Source organism: Narcine bancroftii, chromosome 3, assembly GCF_036971445.1.
Source record: "Narcine bancroftii isolate sNarBan1 chromosome 3, sNarBan1.hap1, whole genome shotgun sequence".
In the NCBI taxonomy this organism is placed as follows: domain Eukaryota; kingdom Metazoa; phylum Chordata; class Chondrichthyes; order Torpediniformes; family Narcinidae; genus Narcine; species Narcine bancroftii.
Window position 1 is genome coordinate 304,866,089 of NC_091471.1, and position 19,978 is coordinate 304,886,066.

Below are 19,978 nucleotides of genomic sequence, written 5' to 3' on the forward strand. Positions count from 1 at the left end.
GACCCACTGCTCCACATTTGCACCACAGCAGATACAATATTGTTGGCTCTCTACTCAGCTCTGGATCACCTCGAAAACAGCAATTCATACATACAGCTATTCCACGTCAACTACAGCTCAGCCTTCAATACCATTATTACTTCAGTGCTGGTCAAGAAGCTACAAATTCTCGGCCTCTGTATCCCCCTCTGCAACTGGATCCTTGACTTTCTCTGGAAGACCACAGCCAGTACGAATTGGAAACACCATGTCCTCCTCAATGATCATCAAAACATGCACACCCCAAGGATGCGTGCTTAGCCCACTGATCTACTTGTTATACACCCAAGACTGTGTGGCCAAGCACAATTCTAATGCCATCTAAAAGTTTGCCATGACACCACAGTTGTCGGCAGAATCACACATGGCAATGAGGAAACATACAGAAGGAAGATAGATCAGCTCGTTGAATGGTGTAATGACAACAACCTTGAACTCGACGTCAGGAGGCCGTCAGGGGAACACAACCCAGTCTTCATCGAGGGCTCAGAAGTGGAGAAGGTCAAGAATTTTAAATTCCTGGGTGTCAACATCTCTGAGGATCTGTCCTGGAGCCTCCATGATGACGCAGGTGGCTCACCAGTGGCTATACTTTGTAAGGTGGCTGAGGAGATTCGGTATGTCACCGAAGACTCCTAGACTTCTACAGGTGTACTGTGAAGGGCATTCTGGCTGGTTACATCACTGCCTGGCATGGAGGTGCCAACTCCCAGGACAAGAATGAAGTCCAGAGGGTTGTAAACTCATCACAGGCACCAGACTTCACTCCCTCGAGGAAATCTACATGAGGTGATCTATCCTCAAAGACCCCCACCACCCAGGCCATGCCCTCTTCACTCTGCTACCATCGGGAAAAAGGTACAGGAGGCTAAAGATGACCCCTCAACAGCACAAGGACAGCTTTTTCCCTGATTCCTGAATAATCAATGAACCAAAGACACTGCCTTGTACTTCATGCACTAATATTGTTATTATTGTTTTATTTTTTGTAGTAATGTTGTAAGATGGTTATAATATGAATGTTTGCTCTATGAGGCTGCTACAAAACAACAAATATCATGACTTGTTCATGACAATGAACCCTGATTCTGATGGGCTCAAATTTGTGAATCTCCCACTAGTTGATCTTGAAGAATAGACAGATCAATGGTCAGAAAGGATCACTGGAGTCTCCCTCCTGCTACCACCCCCCCTCCCCCCGCCATCATCGACATGATCTACCAGGATCATTGTCGGAGGAGGGCCCGTAAAATCATTGAGGACCCATTCCACCCCTCACACAGCATCTTTCAGCTGCTCCCATTGAGGAAGAGATACAGGAGTGTCAGAGCCAGCACCGCCAGGCTGAGGAACAGCTTCTTCTCAGGGGCAGTGAGAATGGTGAACAACTAAAGGAACTGCTCGTACTAACCATCCGGGACTCTCATATTCATGAAGTATGATTTATTTATTTATTTGTATAGATGAATACTTGCTGTGCGTATCTATTGCTTGTCTGTATGGGTGTTATGTCTGATTGTGTCTGCGTTTTGCTCCGTGGACTGGAGAACGTTCGGTTGTATATACAAACAGATGACAATAAATTTGACTATTAAAAAGAACAGCGATCGCTGACAAGAGCAGGGCTGCCTCAGTGCAGACCAGGAATACACATCCATCGGCCGGTGTGAACCTACCTTTTGCCTCTGAGTGAGAGTTAACAGCTGACAGGCAGGGTGAGTGTGATGGGACCAGCAGTCGGAGTAGCAGTTTGCTGGTCATGAGGCAGAAATAAATTATTTCAAAGCCTGAGCTGCCCCCTTTGTCAGTTAATTCTCAAAAGTGCCCCTTGTCTTCTGGCAATCCCCAATTTTATTATGGGAAATGGAGAATTTAGTGGAAGAAGGAATCGGTCTCTGGAGTAGATATTAATACTAATGTATTCAGCTATCATTAGTCTGCTGAATGTAGGAGATGAAATCAGATCCATCATTTGCTGGAGTGCAGCTTGTTTGAATGATTGCTTGAGAGTGTTCAGTTTACCTCCCCTCCCCTCCCCCATCCCAGTTATTGGACGGTGGGGGAGGGAGAGCGGTTTGAATATTTCAGGAAGCTGGGATCACCTTCCTGCCTGTGGTTCAAACCAATCTCGGGTCTAGCTGAATCATGGGGTGGGGGGAGGTGGAAGGGAATTGTTAACATATTGGATAGCAATCCTTCATCAAGACTCAAGGAAGTGTTTGGACCTGAAATATTGACAGCTCCCTCATCCCCCACTGATGCTGCTGGACTTGGGGTTCCTCCAGCCCACTTCGTTTTACCACAAACCCCAGCATCTGCAATCACTTGGGCCCTCCTTGCTTTTCAGCTCTGTTATGGGACTTACAATGGTCCCACCTAGAATATTAGCACACAAAAAAATGAGTTTGATAACTGAGACTGGTATGATAAACACAGCAAATGCTGGAAACCCCAGCAGGTTAGGCAACACCTGCGGAGAGTGAGAAACATTTAATCTTTCAGGACTGAGACCCTTCATCAGAAGCTTCATCACAGACCCAGACTTGAAATGTTAGAACCTTAGGACATAAGAAATAGGACGAGAAGTCGGCCAATTGGCCCGTCGGGCCTGCTCTGCCATTCAGTGAGATCATGGATGATCTGATGATAGGTTCATCTCCTCCGACCTGCCTTTTCCCCATATCCCTTAAATACCATACTATATAAAAATCTATCCAACCTTGTCTTAAATATATTCACTGAGGTCGCCTCCACTGCTTCAATGGGCAGCAAATTCCATAGATTCACCACCCTCTGGGAAAAGCAGTTCCTCCTCATCTCTGTCCTAAATCGACTTCCCTGAATCTTGAGGCTATGTCCCCTAGTTTGAGTCTCCTCCACCAATGGAAACAAATGTCCTGCCTCTAGCTTCTCTACGCTTTTCAAATTTTATTTAATTTCATATTCAGGGCGGCACAGTTAGCGTAGCGGTTAATGCAACGCCTTTACAGCACCAACGATTGGGACCGGACCAGGGTTCTAATCCCGTGCTGTCTGTAAGGAGTTTGTAAGTTCTCCCCATGTCCGTGTGGGTTTTCTCGGGGTCTCTGGTTTCCTCCCTCCATTCAAAATGTAATGGGGTTTTAGGATAATAGGGTGTAAATTGGGCAGCATGGACTCGTGGGCCGAAATAGCTTGTTACCGTGCTGTATGTTTAAATTTTAAAAAATTATGTCTCTCATTCTTCCAAATTCCAGTAAGTAAAGTCACAGACAAATCAATCTTCCCTCATCGTTGGAATCAACCTGATGAACCTCCTCTGCACCATCTTCACTACTTTCTTTTCCACAGATGCTGCCTCTCTTGCTCAGCCTTTCCATCACTTTTTGTGCCTATTTTAGATTTCCAGTATCCACATGTTTTAAAAGCTGTCATTACTAAGCATCTCGATTCACGATCATACCCAGAGACTGAGATGGAGGATCAGTGGAGAGAAGTGGAAAATTTGGGCTGGGACCCTTGTTTGAGCCCAAGGTGGGAAGGGGTGAGAGTAAGCACAAAGAGGAAGGGGAAGTGGACTGGGAAGGGGCAAAGAGCTGATAGGAGACTGGATGAATGAAGGTGGGATGAAGAGTCCACAGTGGAGGGGAGAGGTTTAGTGAAAAGTGAGTAGCAAAGGACAGATGGAAAGAATGGAACTGGATCAGGGAGGGGTTTATCTGGAATTGGAAGATTTAATGTTCATGCCATTGGGATGTAGGCTATCTTGGAGGAATAACATATGTTGTTCTTCAAATTTCTACTTGGCCTCACCTTGTCAATGGTTGGGATTGATTACAGGCAGGACCAGATGGGAATGGGGAGAGGAATTAAAATAGTTGATAACCAGGAGTTACCCCTGGTGTAGGACATCCCAGCACCAACTATGTGGCCAACACCCTCTGATTGCCTTGACTCCTGGCTCATCCTGTCCCATAATCCCCTTCTTGCCACATGCCTCCCACAAGCTCTGCAATGAGACCTTAATCTATGCCCCCCCCCATCTATCGATTCCCTTACCATCCACCCCTTCCCACCCCAATTCCCTAGGTCCTGATCCCTCAGCCTGTCTCTCTCCCAAAACACTCCCATGCCTTGAACTGGCCTTGTGCAAAGATTAAAAAGTTGATATCTGCACAGCTAATTGCCCTCTGCTCAAGTCTCAGGACCCTCTTCCAACCTGTTTGCCCATGTCAATGAGATCATTGTTGCTATGGTAACCCATGCACAATCTGGGAAAGTGTTGACTGAGCATTGAACCTCAGGGTTATGAATCCTAAGAGCTTCATATCTTGGAGGGTGAGTGAAAATTATTGATAGCATTCTCAAGGATCTAAGCTCATTAGAAAGTAATAACCTTTTTTTGATAATGCTTGCTAATTAAAGTTTAATTGAGTCGGCATTGACTGGGCCCTGGGAGCAAGGTTTCCTGCTTGACCTCGAGGTAACTCGTGGTAGGGAGTGCCTGGTGGATTTCTGCAATCAGTGTGATTTCAACTCAACAAAGACACCAACAGAATCTACTCTGGTTGATTGAAACTGTGGTGTTGCTGTGAGAAAGCAGCACTAGACAAGCATGTTTAACAGGCTTCAACTGCAATCTCCAGACACTGATTAATGTTGCATCCTTTCCATTGTGCAACCATTAAGGTCGTTGCAGGATATAGCCGGGAATCCGGCAACCACAGGTTGGACAGACCATCCTCTCTCGTTTTGAGTGTAAGATCAGAAAATGCTGTAAGTGCTCAGGGTAGGGTATACCCTGTGGGAAGGGAAACAGAGGGAACATCTCAACATCATCTTAGGTTCTTTTGTTTTCGTTCTGAGTCTCTGCCACTTCCATTCACTTATTGAACATTATATTGAGCTTATTGCTGTGATCGCCTCAGTCTTACCCTTTCAGATACATCCCACAACTTAACATTCTTTTGCCTCCTTCTCAGTTCTGGTAAGGGATCTTCAACCTGAATCCTTAACTCTGTTTCTTTATCCACAAGACAGCCAGACCTGCTAAGCATTTCTAACATTATTTTAAAATTTCCAGAATCTTTTCCTTTGCGTTTCCTTAGGTTTAAGGTCCTCATGAGCTTGAAAATCAGGTGTCCCAGTCAGAGAAGTCCATAGAGGCATTATCTTCTTCCTCTTCTTCATTTTCTTTTTATTTCTTTGACTTCTTCATCTCTCCCTTGGGATCGATTTGATTTGAGATATAGGACAGTAACATGCCCTTCCAACCCATGAGCCCATTCTGCCCAGATCACCCATGTGACCAATTACATTACTCACTCCATACATCTTTGGAATGTGGGAGGAAACTGAAGGAAACCCACCCAGTAATCAAGAAAATCTAGGATGCCCTTCTTCCACCTGGGTTGCATGTATTTTACTGGTGTAGTAACTGCAGACCCTGCCACAGGTGGGGCAGGAGGTCGATGATGGACCCGTGGTTGGGTGATATTTGTGAGGGGACCTGCTCCTCTTGCTTCTGAATGCAGTTTTGGAAATTATTCTCCACTTCAATTGGTGACGGAGCAGAGGTTCCCAGGAGTCAGTGAGGTTAATGCCTTGGATCATGTCCTCTCTTTGCTGGGTCACTCTCTCCCATGACAGAATTGTGGTCTAATAGTAGCTTTTATAATCTCTTTTTACCAGAAACCTATTAGAGGCAATGATCCCCAGGTCACAATCATATAGCACAGCCTACATGTCCTAACTAACTGCACTGATGCCATTTTTCCTCATTAGTACTGCATCCGCTAGACCTTGGCCATTCAAGTGCATATCTAAATGCCCCTTAAAAATAATAATTGCATCAGTTTTCACCACTTTTAAAAATTATTTTAACAATAAAGCAAGGAAGAAGGATTTTTTGGCTCATGAAACTCCTACAGCCCAATTAACCTACCAACCCCGCATGCTTTGGAGGGTGGGAGGAAACTCACACAGGACATGGGAAAAAGGTTAAAAATTCCTTACAGTCAACAGTGAAATATGAAAGTCCGTAGACGCCATGATTGAAATAAAAACACAATACGGGAGAAACTCAGCAGGTCAAACAGTGTACGTTATATAGCAAAGTTAAAGATTTGGATGCCTGCCTACATTTTGTCCATACCTTAATGATGGGCTCAAGCCCAAAACATTGGTTATGTATCCTTACTATATACTATACCTGCTGAGTTTTTCCAGCATTGTGGGTTTACGGCTGCATCACGGTCTGGTATTGGGAAAACAGTATCCCTGACCACAAAGCCCTGCAAAAGATATTGGACATAGCCCAGAACATTACATGCAAAATCCTCCCCACTTTTGAGAACATCTACAGGGAACACTGCTGTCGGAGAGCAACAGTAACCATCAAGGATTCACACCACCCAGCACATGCTCTGTTCTCACTGCTACCATCAGGAAAAAGGTACAACCATCACGAGTCTCACACCACCAGGTTCAGGAACAGCTGCTATCCCTCCACCATCAGACTCCTCGACAACAAACTCAATCAGGGACTCATTTAAGGACTCTTACTTTTGCACTTTATTGGTTTTTTTTCTCCCCTCTCTGTATTGCACAGTCAATTATTCACATTTCTTTATTTCTTCTGTAGAGTTTTGTTTTGCACTACCAATAAGTGGTAATTCTGCCTCACCAGCAGGAATATGTGATGCCATTTATACACTCTGACAATAAATATAAATCTGAATCTACTCCTTACAGACAGCACCCGGTTCGAATCCAAGTTGCTGTCACTGTAATAGCTTTGTGCTAACCAGTTTCAGCACCTCCTAGATGTCAACCAGTCATTGTGTGAAAGACTTGTTTCTCAGCTCCCCTTTAAAACTCCTTCCTCCTACCTGAAACTAATGCCCTCTTGTTTTTGATAACACAATGTGGAGAAAAGATTTCACCAATCTAATCTACTTGTAATTTTATATATTTCCGTCAGGTCACCCCCCCCCCCCCCCCCCACCCTCCTTCCCTCCGGCCTGTCCAATCTCTTCCTCATATTAAAGTCCACCAATACTGGTGAATTTTCGATGCGCTCTCTCCAGCACATCCACATCTTCCCTTTGTTTTGGTGATCAGAACTGCAAACAATACTTGAGGTGTTGGTTAACCAGTGTTTTAGAAAATAATGTCCCAATCTTTTGTTTTAATATAGAATGAGTGGAGGCAGTAAAGGTGACGCATGGAACTATTTAAGTTAATTTTAGTTATGTTTATGACTGACGGGAAATCTCATTTGGAATGCATCAGCCATTAAAAGCAAGCATTTATTTTGCACTTCACCTTGGAAATGAAACAGCTGCTGGGAAAACACTCGAAACTACTGATCCATTGAGTGAAGGAGTATGGAAACAGGCCTTTGGCTGACATCCATATCAACCGTCAAATGTCTATTTACACTGATTCTGTTTTATAGTCTCCACATGGGATTGAAAGCAGTGCCTTGGTGCATTTCATTTGTGCTTTGAAATTGGATTTTTTAATGTAGAGAACTGTGTCACAATGTGTTCCATATTTGAGGTATAAAATGCTCAGGTACCCTCCATATCGAGGTACATGGAGTACTCTCCATAGAGAGTACACAGCGGCACTCCCAAGTAGTCATCTGTGATGTCTTTATTGGGCCAGGTATAGCCTCATAGCTCCAGTGACCCAGTCTGTCGATGGTTTGAACTGGTCTCTGTGTGGCTGCGAGAGTGCTGGAGGTAAATCTACGGACACTTGGTGACTCTGAGGGGACTCTCTTTTGCTTCTCTTACTCCGATTATAAGAGGCACTTCAGGCAATTTCTGCTGATGGCAAATCTGTCTTCCTTACTGCAGGCAAAAGGCAATTTTGTGTAATGTGACTCTGTTTTTAATAACGTGACAATAAATTGAACCTTGATCTTGAAGTCTTGCTCCGTACCTCTCATACGTGATGATTGCAACGCCTCTCTGACACCACAGAGATTTTTCCTGGCTACTCCAGTTTCCTTCCACATCCCCACTTGTTAGATAATTGACTACTGCAGATTATGACCAGTGTGATTGAGAATCAGAGGGAATTGATATGTACAGGCCTTTCAGCACACAATTACTAATTACTGACTCAAATGACTGCCTCGAATTTCCCAACTGCATAACCTTCCATCTTTCTCAGTTCCATGGATCAATTCAATAGCCTCTTGAAAGATCCCATTGCCAGTGGTGTCCGGAGGCTTTTTCGCAAGGTTGAAATGGCTAATAATGCGAGGGGACATAATTTTAAAGAGATTGGGAGTAAGAACAGGGGGATTTAAGAGGTAAGTTCTTCATGAAAAAAGTGGTCGGTGCATGGAATGAGGTGCCAGCACTTTCTTTATGCAGAACTTATCTCCTACATAGTTCAGCTGAGAAAGTAGAAAAGGTCAAAGAAAACTCCTTTTTTAGCAGCCACAAAATGTAAAGACAAGAGCAAATTTTCTACAGCCACAACATAATTATACACAGCATTATTTAGCTTCAGCAGTTGATGAAGTGAGTTTAATTCCAGAAGATGAAATTTGGAAAAATATGAGAAACATTCAATGAACAAATTCAACTCAGAGGATAAATTCCAGGGTCCTGACAGATTACATCTGTACAACCTATTAGAATCTATGGCAGAGGTATTTTACGCATGTTTAATAGTTCAGTTGAAGGAAGTTTAGGCAAGGATGTAATGTAAGTTATTAACTTTAAAGAATGATTTAAGCAAGAATGGAATATGTCCAGTAAATCATGAAAATTCGTAGCACAATGGCTCATCAATTACGTCTCTAGAGATCCAGGTTCAATGCTGACTTCCAGCGCTGTCTGTCTGGTATCTATACAGTTTCCCTGTGACCAGATTGGTTTGCCCTGAGTGCTTCAGTTTCTTCCCACCTCCCAAAAGACCTGCTAGTTCAACGTTCAATGTCAAAAGTTCAGGTTTATTGTCAGAGAACATACAAGACATCACATCAAGATTCTTTTTCCCTTGGCCCAGACTGAATTTCAACTTATTGAAAGCACAAAAAAATATACACAAGAAAAGATATGTATACAAAATAGAGAAATGTAAACATAGAATGTAAAGAAACTTATTGAGCAGTTCAGAAAATTTTAATAGTAAATAAATAAATAGAAATAAGATGCATATATTTTTTTTAAAGTTGGAAGGTTAATTGGCTAGTATAAGTGGCTCGTAATATTGGAGTTAGTCGGAGACTCAGGAAAGTGGCTATGGGTGTGTGCAAGAGAATAAATGGGGATCGCTCAGCAGAACTCAATGAGCTGAATGGCCTCCTGCTATATTGTAAGAGGTAAGTTCTTGGCCATGAAAGACCCCAACAATGAAGACGCTGTTTACATCCGGTACCGCACGGATGGCAGTCTCTTCAATCTGAGGCGCCTGCAAGCTCACACCAAGACACAAGAGAAACTTGTCCGTGAACTACTCTTTGCAGACGATGCTGCTTTAGTTGCCCATTCAGAGCCAGCTCTTCAGCGCTGACGTCCTGCTTTGCGGAAACTGCCAAAATGTTTGGCCTGGAAGTCAGCCTGAAGAAAACTGAGGTCCTCCATCAGCCAGCTCCCCACCATGACTACCAGCCCCCCCACATCTCCATCGGGCACACAAAACTCAAAACGGTCAACCAGTTTACCTATCTCGGCTGCACCATTTCATCAGATGCAAGGATCGACAATGAGATAGACAACAGACTCGCCAAGGCAAATAGCGCCTTTGGAAGACTACACAAAAGAGTCTGGAAAAACAACCAACTGAAAAACCTCACAAAGATAAGCGTATACAGAGCCGTTGTCATACCCACACTCCTGTTCGGCTCCGAATCATGGGTCCTCTACCGGCACCACCTACGGCTCCTAGAACGCTTCCACCAGCATTGTCTCCGCTCCATCCTCAACATCCATTGGAGCGCTTACATCCCTAACGTCGAAGTACTCGAGATGGCAGAGGTCGACAGCATCGAGTCCACGCTGCTGAAGATCCAGCTGCGCTGGATGGGTCACGTCTCCAGAATGGAGGACCATCGCCTTCCCAAGATCGTGTTATATGGCGAGCTCTCCACTGGCCACCATGACAGAGGTGCACCAAAGAAAAGGTACAAGGACTGCCTAAAGAAATCTCTTGGTGCCTGCCACATTGACCACCGCCAGTGGGCTGATCTCGCCTCAAAACGTGCATCTTGGCGCCTCACAGTTTGGCGGGCAGCAACCTCCTTTGAAGAAGACCGCAGAGCCCACCTCACTGACAAAAGGCAAAGGAGGAAAAACCCAACACCCAACCCCAACCAACCAATTTTCCCCTGCAACCGCTGCAACCGTGTCTGCCTGTCCCGCATCGGACTTGTCAGCCACAAACGAGCCTGCAGCTGACGTGGACTTTTTACCCCCTCCATAAATCTTCGTCCGCGAAGCCAAGCCAAAGAAGAAGAAGTTCTTGGCAAACAGATCAATCAAGAAACTGCAATATTTGATTGCATGGTCAGCAAGGATTTTAAAATGGAATATCTTGCTTGATCAGCTTTATTGAATCCAAACGAAATAATCAAAAAGGATGATGTTGAAAATGTAATAAATCTAGATTTTTATTGATTCTTTTATACGATAACACATAGCAAGTTGACAGTTCAGAAGATGTGGATTTGCGGACAGAAATCAGGAAATAAAGATGGCAGATGACCAGGCATAAGGTAAACCCAGGGGTAAGAGAGGCAAGGAAGTGGATGGAAAGTAGGATCCTGCAAGGATCAAAGCCAAACATAGGGGCAATATATCAACTTTTTCAAAATTCAAGATTTTTTCATTGTTGTGTAATAAAGACAGTGCAATACAACACAGAATTTGCTTTCATCTGCCATAAGCATTCGCCATTGGCAGAAATTGCCTGAAGTGTCTCTGACAGTCAAGGAAAGAGAAGCAAAAGACAGCTGCCTCAGAGAGTCAGAGTGTCCACGCATTCGCTTCCAGCACTGCTGTAGCCCCCGCAGCCAGAGAATCCAAAACAAAACAATGGACAACCCGAGCTCCGGATCCAAACCTCTGGCATAATCAAGAAACCTTAAATGCCCTCAGCACCCTCTCGCATCTCAATTCCGATACCTGGCACCCCTTCAGCCAGTCTCGAGCCAGTTTCCAGCAGTCCACCGCCTGGTGTGAATCCCTCCTTCACAGTCACCAGCAGCCCACGGCCTGGTCTGCCGCCATGCTCGCTGTCCCCTGTGGGTCTCTGCTTCTGCTCCTCAAGCAGGGATGAGTTCTCCTTGTTTTCCAATGCCTTTGCTTCCCCAGAGTATGCCACTCCTCATGGCTGCTGCCGATCATAGACATGGCAATTTTTGTGTGCAGGCCCTGCGGTTGCAGAATCTTCAAGTAAAACCATCGTCGGCTCCATTAAGAGGCTGATTAAAGCCTGTATGGAGCCCATTGTCTGCCACATTCTGCTGTGGGACCCCGTGGGTCCGCAACAGCGGCAGCACTGCCATTACAGCATCTACGGCAGCCCCACCCTTCAACTTTGGAATCAAGAACAAAAATCCTAAATATGGACCAACAGCCAAATTGGGAGGGAGGAGGAAGTGCAGTGAAGTGAGAGGAGTGTGTTCACTTACAGGTAAACAAGTAACAAAAATGACATTCCTGACAAAGGGTCGAGGCTCAAATGGTTGAATGGCTATTACTTCCCAGGGCTGCTAAGTGACCTGCTGAGTTTCTCCAGCACTTGCGTGTATTCTTGAGTAATTTACAATAAGACAAACATGCACTGGGCATATAAATAGCACTTACTGTCAACACCAGCTCCTCGTGGGGAAAAAAAATCACACATTTAGAACGTAAGTTGGTAACCCACTAATGGAATGACGTGGAACACTACCACAGCAAAAGGCAAGTGAGAGACAGAAGTGGGAGGTGGAGAACTTATGCTGTAACTGTTAAGAAATCTTGGTTCAGAGCAGAAATAGGCTGCCCTGCCATTCATTCATGAGCTGATCCATTCCCCCACTATTTGACCATAAGACAAAGGAGACCATGTTTGAGGTAGTGTGTCCACTTCTAGTGAAGAGGAGAAAGAGGCATTGAAGAAGTGCAGTCCATTTTCACGGATGGAACTACAAATTCAAGGTTGCAACTCAAGAATGTGGGTATCTTTATTGCAGATTGAATGTTGAAGATCATCTAATGGGTTAGAACCCTTTATGAAAGGATTAGATAAGAGTAGATACAGAGGATGTGTTTCCTCTTTTGGGGAGGAAAAAACTCAACCGACCATCAGTCAAATCTGCCTGTCAAGCATTCTGATAGGAACTGTACCTGGATGGTGGTGGATCTCACAAAGCGAAGGAGTAGCTTGCCCACTATTCCAAAACCCGAATGGCTGAATTCTATCCTGACTTATCTTCTAAATCTAATAAATGTAAAACTAAAGATGTCACATTGTACCATATGTTTTGGTTATGTCCTTCTGTTCTCAATTATTGGGAAGGCGTATTTTGTACACCATCTTTAGTTCTTAATATTAATTTGGCCCCATCTCCTTTTATTGTCTCGTTAGGAATATCTGGGCCCAATGGTCCAATATTGAATTCTTCACAATCCCATGTATATATTTTTGCTTCCCTGATGGCCAGAAGGGTCACACGAATGAAATGGAAACATCCTGTTCCCCCCACCCCCCCCCCCCCCGCACTAAATGGCTGTCTGATGTGATGGCTTGTTTGACTTGAGAAAAAAAAATTAAATGCTCCACAACTGTAATGACTGTAAACTTTATTTCTTTGTGGGGTTCTTCCCTTAATTATTTCCCAAATTTGTAAGCTTAACTGATTTTTCGTTCCTGACCTCATTGTTTATTTTTCTTTCCATTATTAGACAGTGGCCTATGTATTTTGCCAACCGCCTCTGTAGGTTGGGGGTGGAATTTGTAGATTAGCTAGGTTTTTTTTTCTTTTTGCATGTATTCCTTTTTTTATAAATGTAACGTAGGTTGTGTCATTACTGTTATTGGTATCATATATTAATTTGATTATTGTTCTATTCATGTTTACTTATCTATATAACATTTGCTAAATGAAATTAATAAAAACATTGAAAAAAGAAAGAGTAGCTAAGGTAAATGATACAGGTGGCTTCAGAGGACATGCAACAAGCACTGGAGGTGGAAAACAATAAAGTGCCAAGAATTCTTTGAGGAAGGATGGAAGAAGTTGCAAAGGAAACATAAACACTGCAGATGAGTTGAGCTGAGCAATTTGTTCTGTGTCTGTAAATCCTTCATCGACGCATGACTTTAAAAAAAACATTGCAGCTGAACAAAGAATCAGGAAAAGGGCATATGTTGATGATTAAAGTGAGAATTCAGAAAGTCTCTTTTCATGCAGTGAGCAGCAGAATTCTGTATTTCTGTGAGGGACGAGGTTATTTCGACAGGGTTATGTATGAAGCAGGAAGCCTGAATACCATCAAAGCCTGCAACACCGATATCAAGTGAGGTATCAAGTGAAGAGACCACAACCACTAATACCGAAACATCACCTACACGTGGACCAGCAACACAGAGCCCGATAGTTGCAGCCAAATCTAAAAGATGGCGAAGGAACATACTGCAGCCAGTGCGATATCGATAAGAACTATTTAAAAAGAGTTGTGTAAATAAATTAGTGTACAAGTTCAATTACTTAAGTTGCACTGGAAAGAGAATGATAAGAAACTAAATTTTTCTTTATCTGGAGAAGGAGGGATGTTATATAGTTAGGATAATATGAACTATTTTGAACACGTAAGAATGCATCCTTCTCACTATCGTAATTGTAGTGCACCACTGTGGGGCATCTATACAGAATATGTGTGTGTGAATAGTTTCCTGAGATGGTGGAAGGAATCAGTAAGTAAAATCTCTTCTGTTATTTGAATCTTGCATGTCTAAGTTATTTAAGCAGCTTCCCAAGTAACACAGAGACATAACAGTCAGAGTACCTAAATGACATCGCATACAACTCTGAGATTCCTTTCCTTGTGGGTGAGGCAGAATTACCACTTGCTGGTAGTTCAAAAAAAGACTATATGCAATGTACACATGTAAACAAACAAAGAACTGCAAACCGATAACAAATGTAAACACATCGACAGCAATACAGAGAATAAAAAAATCAATAAGTGTAACAGTATGTCCTTAAATGAGTCCTTGATTGAATTTGTTTTTCAAAAGTCCGATGGTGGAGGGGGAGCAGTTGTTCCCGAACCTGGTGGTGCGAGTCTTGTGGCACCTATACCTCTTTCCTAAAGGTAGCAGCGAGAACAGAGCGAGTGCTGGGTGGTGTGGATCCTTTATAATTGCTGCTGCTCTCTGATGGCTGTGAGAAGGGTTTTGCCTGTGATGGCTGTGTCCACTACCTTTTGGAGGGCTTTAAACTTAGGGGTATTGGTGGCCCTGTACAAGACCGTGATGCAGCCGGTCAGCACATTTTCCACCATGTTTCTGTAGAAATTTGCCAGGCTTTCCAATGTCATACCAAACCTCCGCAAACATCTGAGGCCATGATGCCATTAGTGTGTTGGCTCCAGGAACGATCCTCTGAGATAGTGACTCCCAAGAACTTAAGTTTTCTCACCCGTTCCACCTCTGATCTCCCAAAAATTGTACACCTCTGGATTTCCCTTCCTGAAGTTGAGAATCAGCTCCTTGGTTTTGGTGACATTGAGGGTTGTTGTGGGTGCACCATTCAGCCAAGTTTTCAGTCTCCCTCCTGCATGCGAACTTTCTTTATACAACTCACTACCGTGGTATCGTCATGTATACGTGAAGGTTTGCGTATAAGAATGATAGACTGCAGATGCTGAATTCTAACCTTAAAAAAAAATCGGCTTGATCTCATTGGGTTGAGTGGCACCAGCGGGAGAAAACAATTCATTGATTTTTGGGGTCAGAACCCTCCCTCTTTCATCTCAATGAAGGGTTCTGAAATGTGGACCATTCTTCTGCTCCCACTGATGCTGCTTGACCCTGCTCAGTTTCTCCAGCAGATTGGGGTTTTTTTTTTCCCATTCGAATATTTAAAAATGGGTTCCATCCTTCTGGATAAACAGGGATCATACCTGCTTCATTTAATCGGTCTTTGAATATTGATGCAGGAGTCTGACCAGATAATTTTTGGATCGTTATTAGATTTTAGCTGTTATTGTTGTGTGTCTCAATAGTAATGAATGATTGGCTTGAATCGGACGGTTTATTTATCTCTCTGAGTACAATACTGTCAGACCACTCAGTGGATGGATGTGAATCTTTACCTTGAACTCTTGAGTAACCTCAAAGGAGAGAGCAAGCGAGCTGTAGTGTTGTTTCATTCATGGATTTCTGACTAACCCTTTCAACAGCCTTCATTCTCTGACGGATTTCATTCAAAGGGAGCGGTGTGCTCTGACTGACACCTGCAGCACAACTAAATCACAGGATGGAATTTTTAAAAAAAGGCACCCTCTCCTTCTCTGCCACCATATTATTCTTGGCCTGTGGTTTCTATCGCTCATGATGATTGCTTTTGGCCATTGGATATTATGAAAGCTGTTTTCAATCCTAGGTACAAAGTAATCTTGGTTCATCCTTCTCTCACATTCACTAAGAGTTGCTGATTCTCTGTGCAAGATATTGGAATGGGCACTAGGTCTGACAATCAATTAATAAGTGAAGTTCTGGGGCTATTAGCCAAGCTGAATTAAACCCTTAATGGTGGAGAAACTCAGCAGGAAAAAACACCGCACTTTATGCAGCAAAGATAAAAGATACATAACCCATGTTTCGTCCTTGAGCCCTTCATCAAGCTGAAGTGTTTTCTTTCAAAGGGAAGGGCGAGCTTCCTCAGAAAGGGAGCGGTCAACTCGGTTTCAAACTCATGCACAAACACAAAACACTTGCTCTGGACCTTTACCCAGACTCCAGGACCTTACAGATTCCAGACCCTTACAGAGACTTCAGACACCAGATGCTTACCCACATTCTTACCCAGTCTCCAGACCCTTACCCAGACACCAGGCCGTTCCCTCGACTCCAGGCCCTTATGCAGGAGCCAGAGCCTACCCAGACTCTATAGACTACTACAAACCCCTGTCTATGTTCCAATCTCCTGCTCAGAGTCCAAGGCCCTTGCTTAGATTTGAATCCCTTGTCCAGACAAGTTCCTGCCCACACTCCAGACTTGAATCCCCTACTGAGAAGCTGAGTATTTGCTCTGAGCTCGGAACCCTTGTCCACGTTCCAGAGCCTTTCACCGGCTGCACTATGTCTACATCTGTGTCTATGAACAGCAGTCACGAACAATTTAGCACCAACATATGTAAAAGAGCTCTGAACTCAGTTTCCTTAACATCATGAATTCAAATTCAAGTAATTAAAGAAGGGCAGTGTGATTAGCATAGCAGTTAGCTCAAAGCTGTAACACTGCCAGCGATAGGGGCTGGGGTTCGAATCCTACGCTGTCTGTAAAGAGTTTGTAGGTTCTCCCTGAATTTGCGTGGGTTTGCCCTGGGGGCTCCGGTTTCCTCTCACCATTCAAAACATATTGGGAATTGTAGGTCAACTGTAGGTTGAACAGGCCTGTTACCATGCTGTATGTCTAAATTTAAAATTTTTAAATATTAAAATAATTTTGAACAAAAGCTAGTTCAAAATGGTAAATGTTAAACTAGCGAATCATTGTAAAATCTATCTTGTGTCCTTCTGGGTCTATACAGGACATTTATGGATAGAGAATAAATGTCAATATTGCTAGTAATGATGAATCTTGTTACAAATAATCTTAGCCTGGAAAACAGACTCTGGTGCTTGATTTTATAGATATCATAAAGGGACAATGTCAACCCATTTACAAACTGTAGTAGGTCTTATTATTTTCCAGAGCACTGTTTATATATTAGATTTCCAGGCTGGGCTGAGCTTCACAAAGTGTTTTCTGGAATCTGTCCCCTTTACTGCTGAGTGACACACCAGCCACAGAATACAGAGCATCGATGAGGGATGTAACCTAATCAGACATTGGCGTAGATGCTGTTATATGGTTCCTTGCTCTAACTTACAATGGCACTTAACACTAGTCATGGAGATTTGTGTCTCTTGAGCTCTTGCCCATTAGACGATTGTACTCTGCCAAAATTCCTTTCCCATCTGACTTGTACATTTTGGAGATTAAGAACCATCATTTAGGCTGGGTCTTCTTGGTGTCGGTCCAACACCTAAGTGTTTGGGATCCCCATCTCCTCTCACCATGAATTTTAAAACAATAAAACACTGGATGAAACTTGAGTTTTTGATGAGTATGTATTTCCTTAAATATTCACCTTGTATATTTTGCCTTCTGTCTCCAGGCTTGAAGTCAATCCAATCTGAAGACACTCTGTTACACCGGGACAAGTTTTGGCTTCCAGGCCGGTGTTTAAACCCATTGCCAAGGATGCTGTTACCGACTCACCTGATGATGCCAGCATTTGTCTTCTTAACGGCCATGCTGTCCTCTGTGTTGGCAGATACCACGATTGAAGGTAAACCTTTCCACCTTAACCAACCTTGTGATGACATCACTACAAATGGTAGACATGTCTTTTGGTAGAATGGTGAATATGTTCTTCCCTTGTTTATTCTAATTTTAGTTGGATATCAGAAATGACATGTGGATCAGAATGCCATCCTGCTATTAGAATATAGGCAGGTGCAGCACAGAAATGGGCCCAGACCATGATATATATCTATTCTAATCCCATTCACCCGCATTGCGCCCATAACCCTCCATGTCATCCCTTTCAAGTAACCTGTCCAAACGCCTTTTAAACGTTGTCGCTGCATCTGCCTCCACCACCTCTGTCAGATCATTCTGTAGGACAAATCTCCTTAAACTTTCTCCTGCTGCCCCCCCAACTCCACCTTAAATCTGCCCCCTCCCAATTTGATATTCTTCTGCCCAGGGGGTATCTATCCCAGCCATGACCCTCATAATTTAATAAAACTGTGAGGCCAGCTTCTTCCCCACTCACTCCAGCCTCCTGTATTTCAATAGCCTCTTTCAAACTGCAGCACCTGGGTAGCCCTCCTGGGACCCAGGTTTAATTACTGGGGCAAAGGTGCTGGAAGCACCTTTCAAATCACAGGGAGATCAACCCATTAAATCACCAACCCGGTGATTTAAGGGGGATCCCACGCCCACAATGATGCATCACATACTTACTGGAAGTATCTCCGGATGTTCGGATGCTAGCTGCCCAGTGATGCACGCATGCAAGCGCTGACATCACCGGAATAAACAGGTCAGCTATTCTCCTGTTCAAATCGCTTGTGGCTGTGACCTAGGTAAGTCAAAATTGGGTTCCCTGACTACTTTTGAGATAGGTCAGGGACCCAGTTGGATTCCGACAAGGTTGACCAGGTCAGACCCTTTCTAGGTGCCATATAACTGAGGTGATAACCGGGCAAATTGTCCAGTTAACCCCATTTTACACAGCAGTTTGTAAAGCCCTAATGACAATAAATCCTCACTATCCAATTTCTCCATCTAACCACTGTCCTCCATCCCTGGCAACATTCTGGTGAGCCACTTCTTCACTCCCTCTAATGCTACTGCATTTTTCCTTGTAGTGTGGTCACCAGAACTGTACCTCACACTTTGAAGTCCAGCCCAACCAACATTTTGTACAACTCTGATATCTCAGACCCTGGCACTAGCAAGGCAACATACCATCTGAGGTACTTGTACTCTTCCACAGAACCTCTGATCTGTCCTCCTAACTATGGAATTCCCAATGATTAAAAGAAAATCTATTTTCATTCTTATTTATATATTATTTTGAAGTGTAAACTGTTGAGAATTCCCCAGGGATGCAGCCAACCATAACTTCTTGATCAAGGCTGAAAGGGTTCTGATGCAGGCTTGTGGATCTGAAACGTTCACCGTTTCTCTTTCCACATATGTTTCCTGGCCTGCTGACTGTTTCCAGCGCTTTCTGTTTTTATCTCAGATTTCTAACATCTGCAGGTTTTTATTTAAATTCTCCAGTCAGATGTGCTGCGAGCCTTCTTTGCTTGGAACCCCATCAGTAGTTAAAGCTGTGCAAAGTCAGGTGTCAACTTATGTACTGTTCAGCTCCCCTCCCACCCCACCCCAACTCCCCCTCCATACCTGATGACTGTTGAAGGGGTCCATTTGCACCCATTACTGGACAGCTTAAATATATATGCACAGGATAAAAAAGAAAACTCAGGAGAATTCAACCTCAACTAAAGCCTTTGCTATTGAATCAGAAATGCTTCAACACCGATCTATCTAACTGATTTTGACAGAACAGATGAAACACTTCAGATGTATAATGCCCAGGAATTACTTTATAAATTGCATTCCTCTCTGTGTTGGTTGTGGCGTGGTTAGCATCTGCTCAGTATCTGCTGTGTGGGATTGGGGCTGCTCAGCTCCTGAGGGAATGCTGTGCTTTAGTGAGATGCCCCTTATGGCCCCAACAAAGAAAGTAGCTGCATGCCATGTAACAACATACAGTATTCCCACCAATAACCCTCCACATTTTGGGATTCTCACCCGAGGGAATAACTGGCTGATTTAAACGCTATAGTCTGAGAATCTTGCTCGTGGAGTGTTTGGCTGATCTTTGTCAAGTCTGCAGACACAGGCACACAGGTCAGGTCAAGTTTATTGTCACCTGATTGTACAAGTACAACCTGACAAAACAGCGCTCTCCGGTTCTTGGTGCAAAAACAAGCAGACACACTGCCAGACATAACACATATATAGACAAACAATACATATGCAGGACACGTATTCATATACACAAATAAATAAATAATTATAATTTTGTGCATAAGAGAGTCTCCAATGGTTAATGCAAGCGTTCTCACTGCCTGTGGGAAGAAGCTGTTCCTCAGCCTG

General features: G+C 43.6%; 1 protein-coding gene across 18 annotated transcripts in view; it reads left to right on the plus strand.

The window, feature by feature from the left end:
• The window catches only part of LOC138759021 (receptor-type tyrosine-protein phosphatase S-like), a 449,917-nt gene that overhangs the window by 108,016 nt on the left and 321,923 nt on the right, over positions 1–19,978 (plus strand). For all 18 annotated transcript variants that reach the window (XM_069928794.1, XM_069928793.1, XM_069928795.1 and 15 more), the window contains one exon: positions 17,418–17,591. In XM_069928794.1, the coding sequence (XP_069784895.1) occupies positions 17,504–17,591 (88 nt within the window). In that variant the 5' untranslated portion in view covers positions 17,418–17,503. The remainder of the gene's footprint in view (positions 1–17,417; positions 17,592–19,978) is intronic.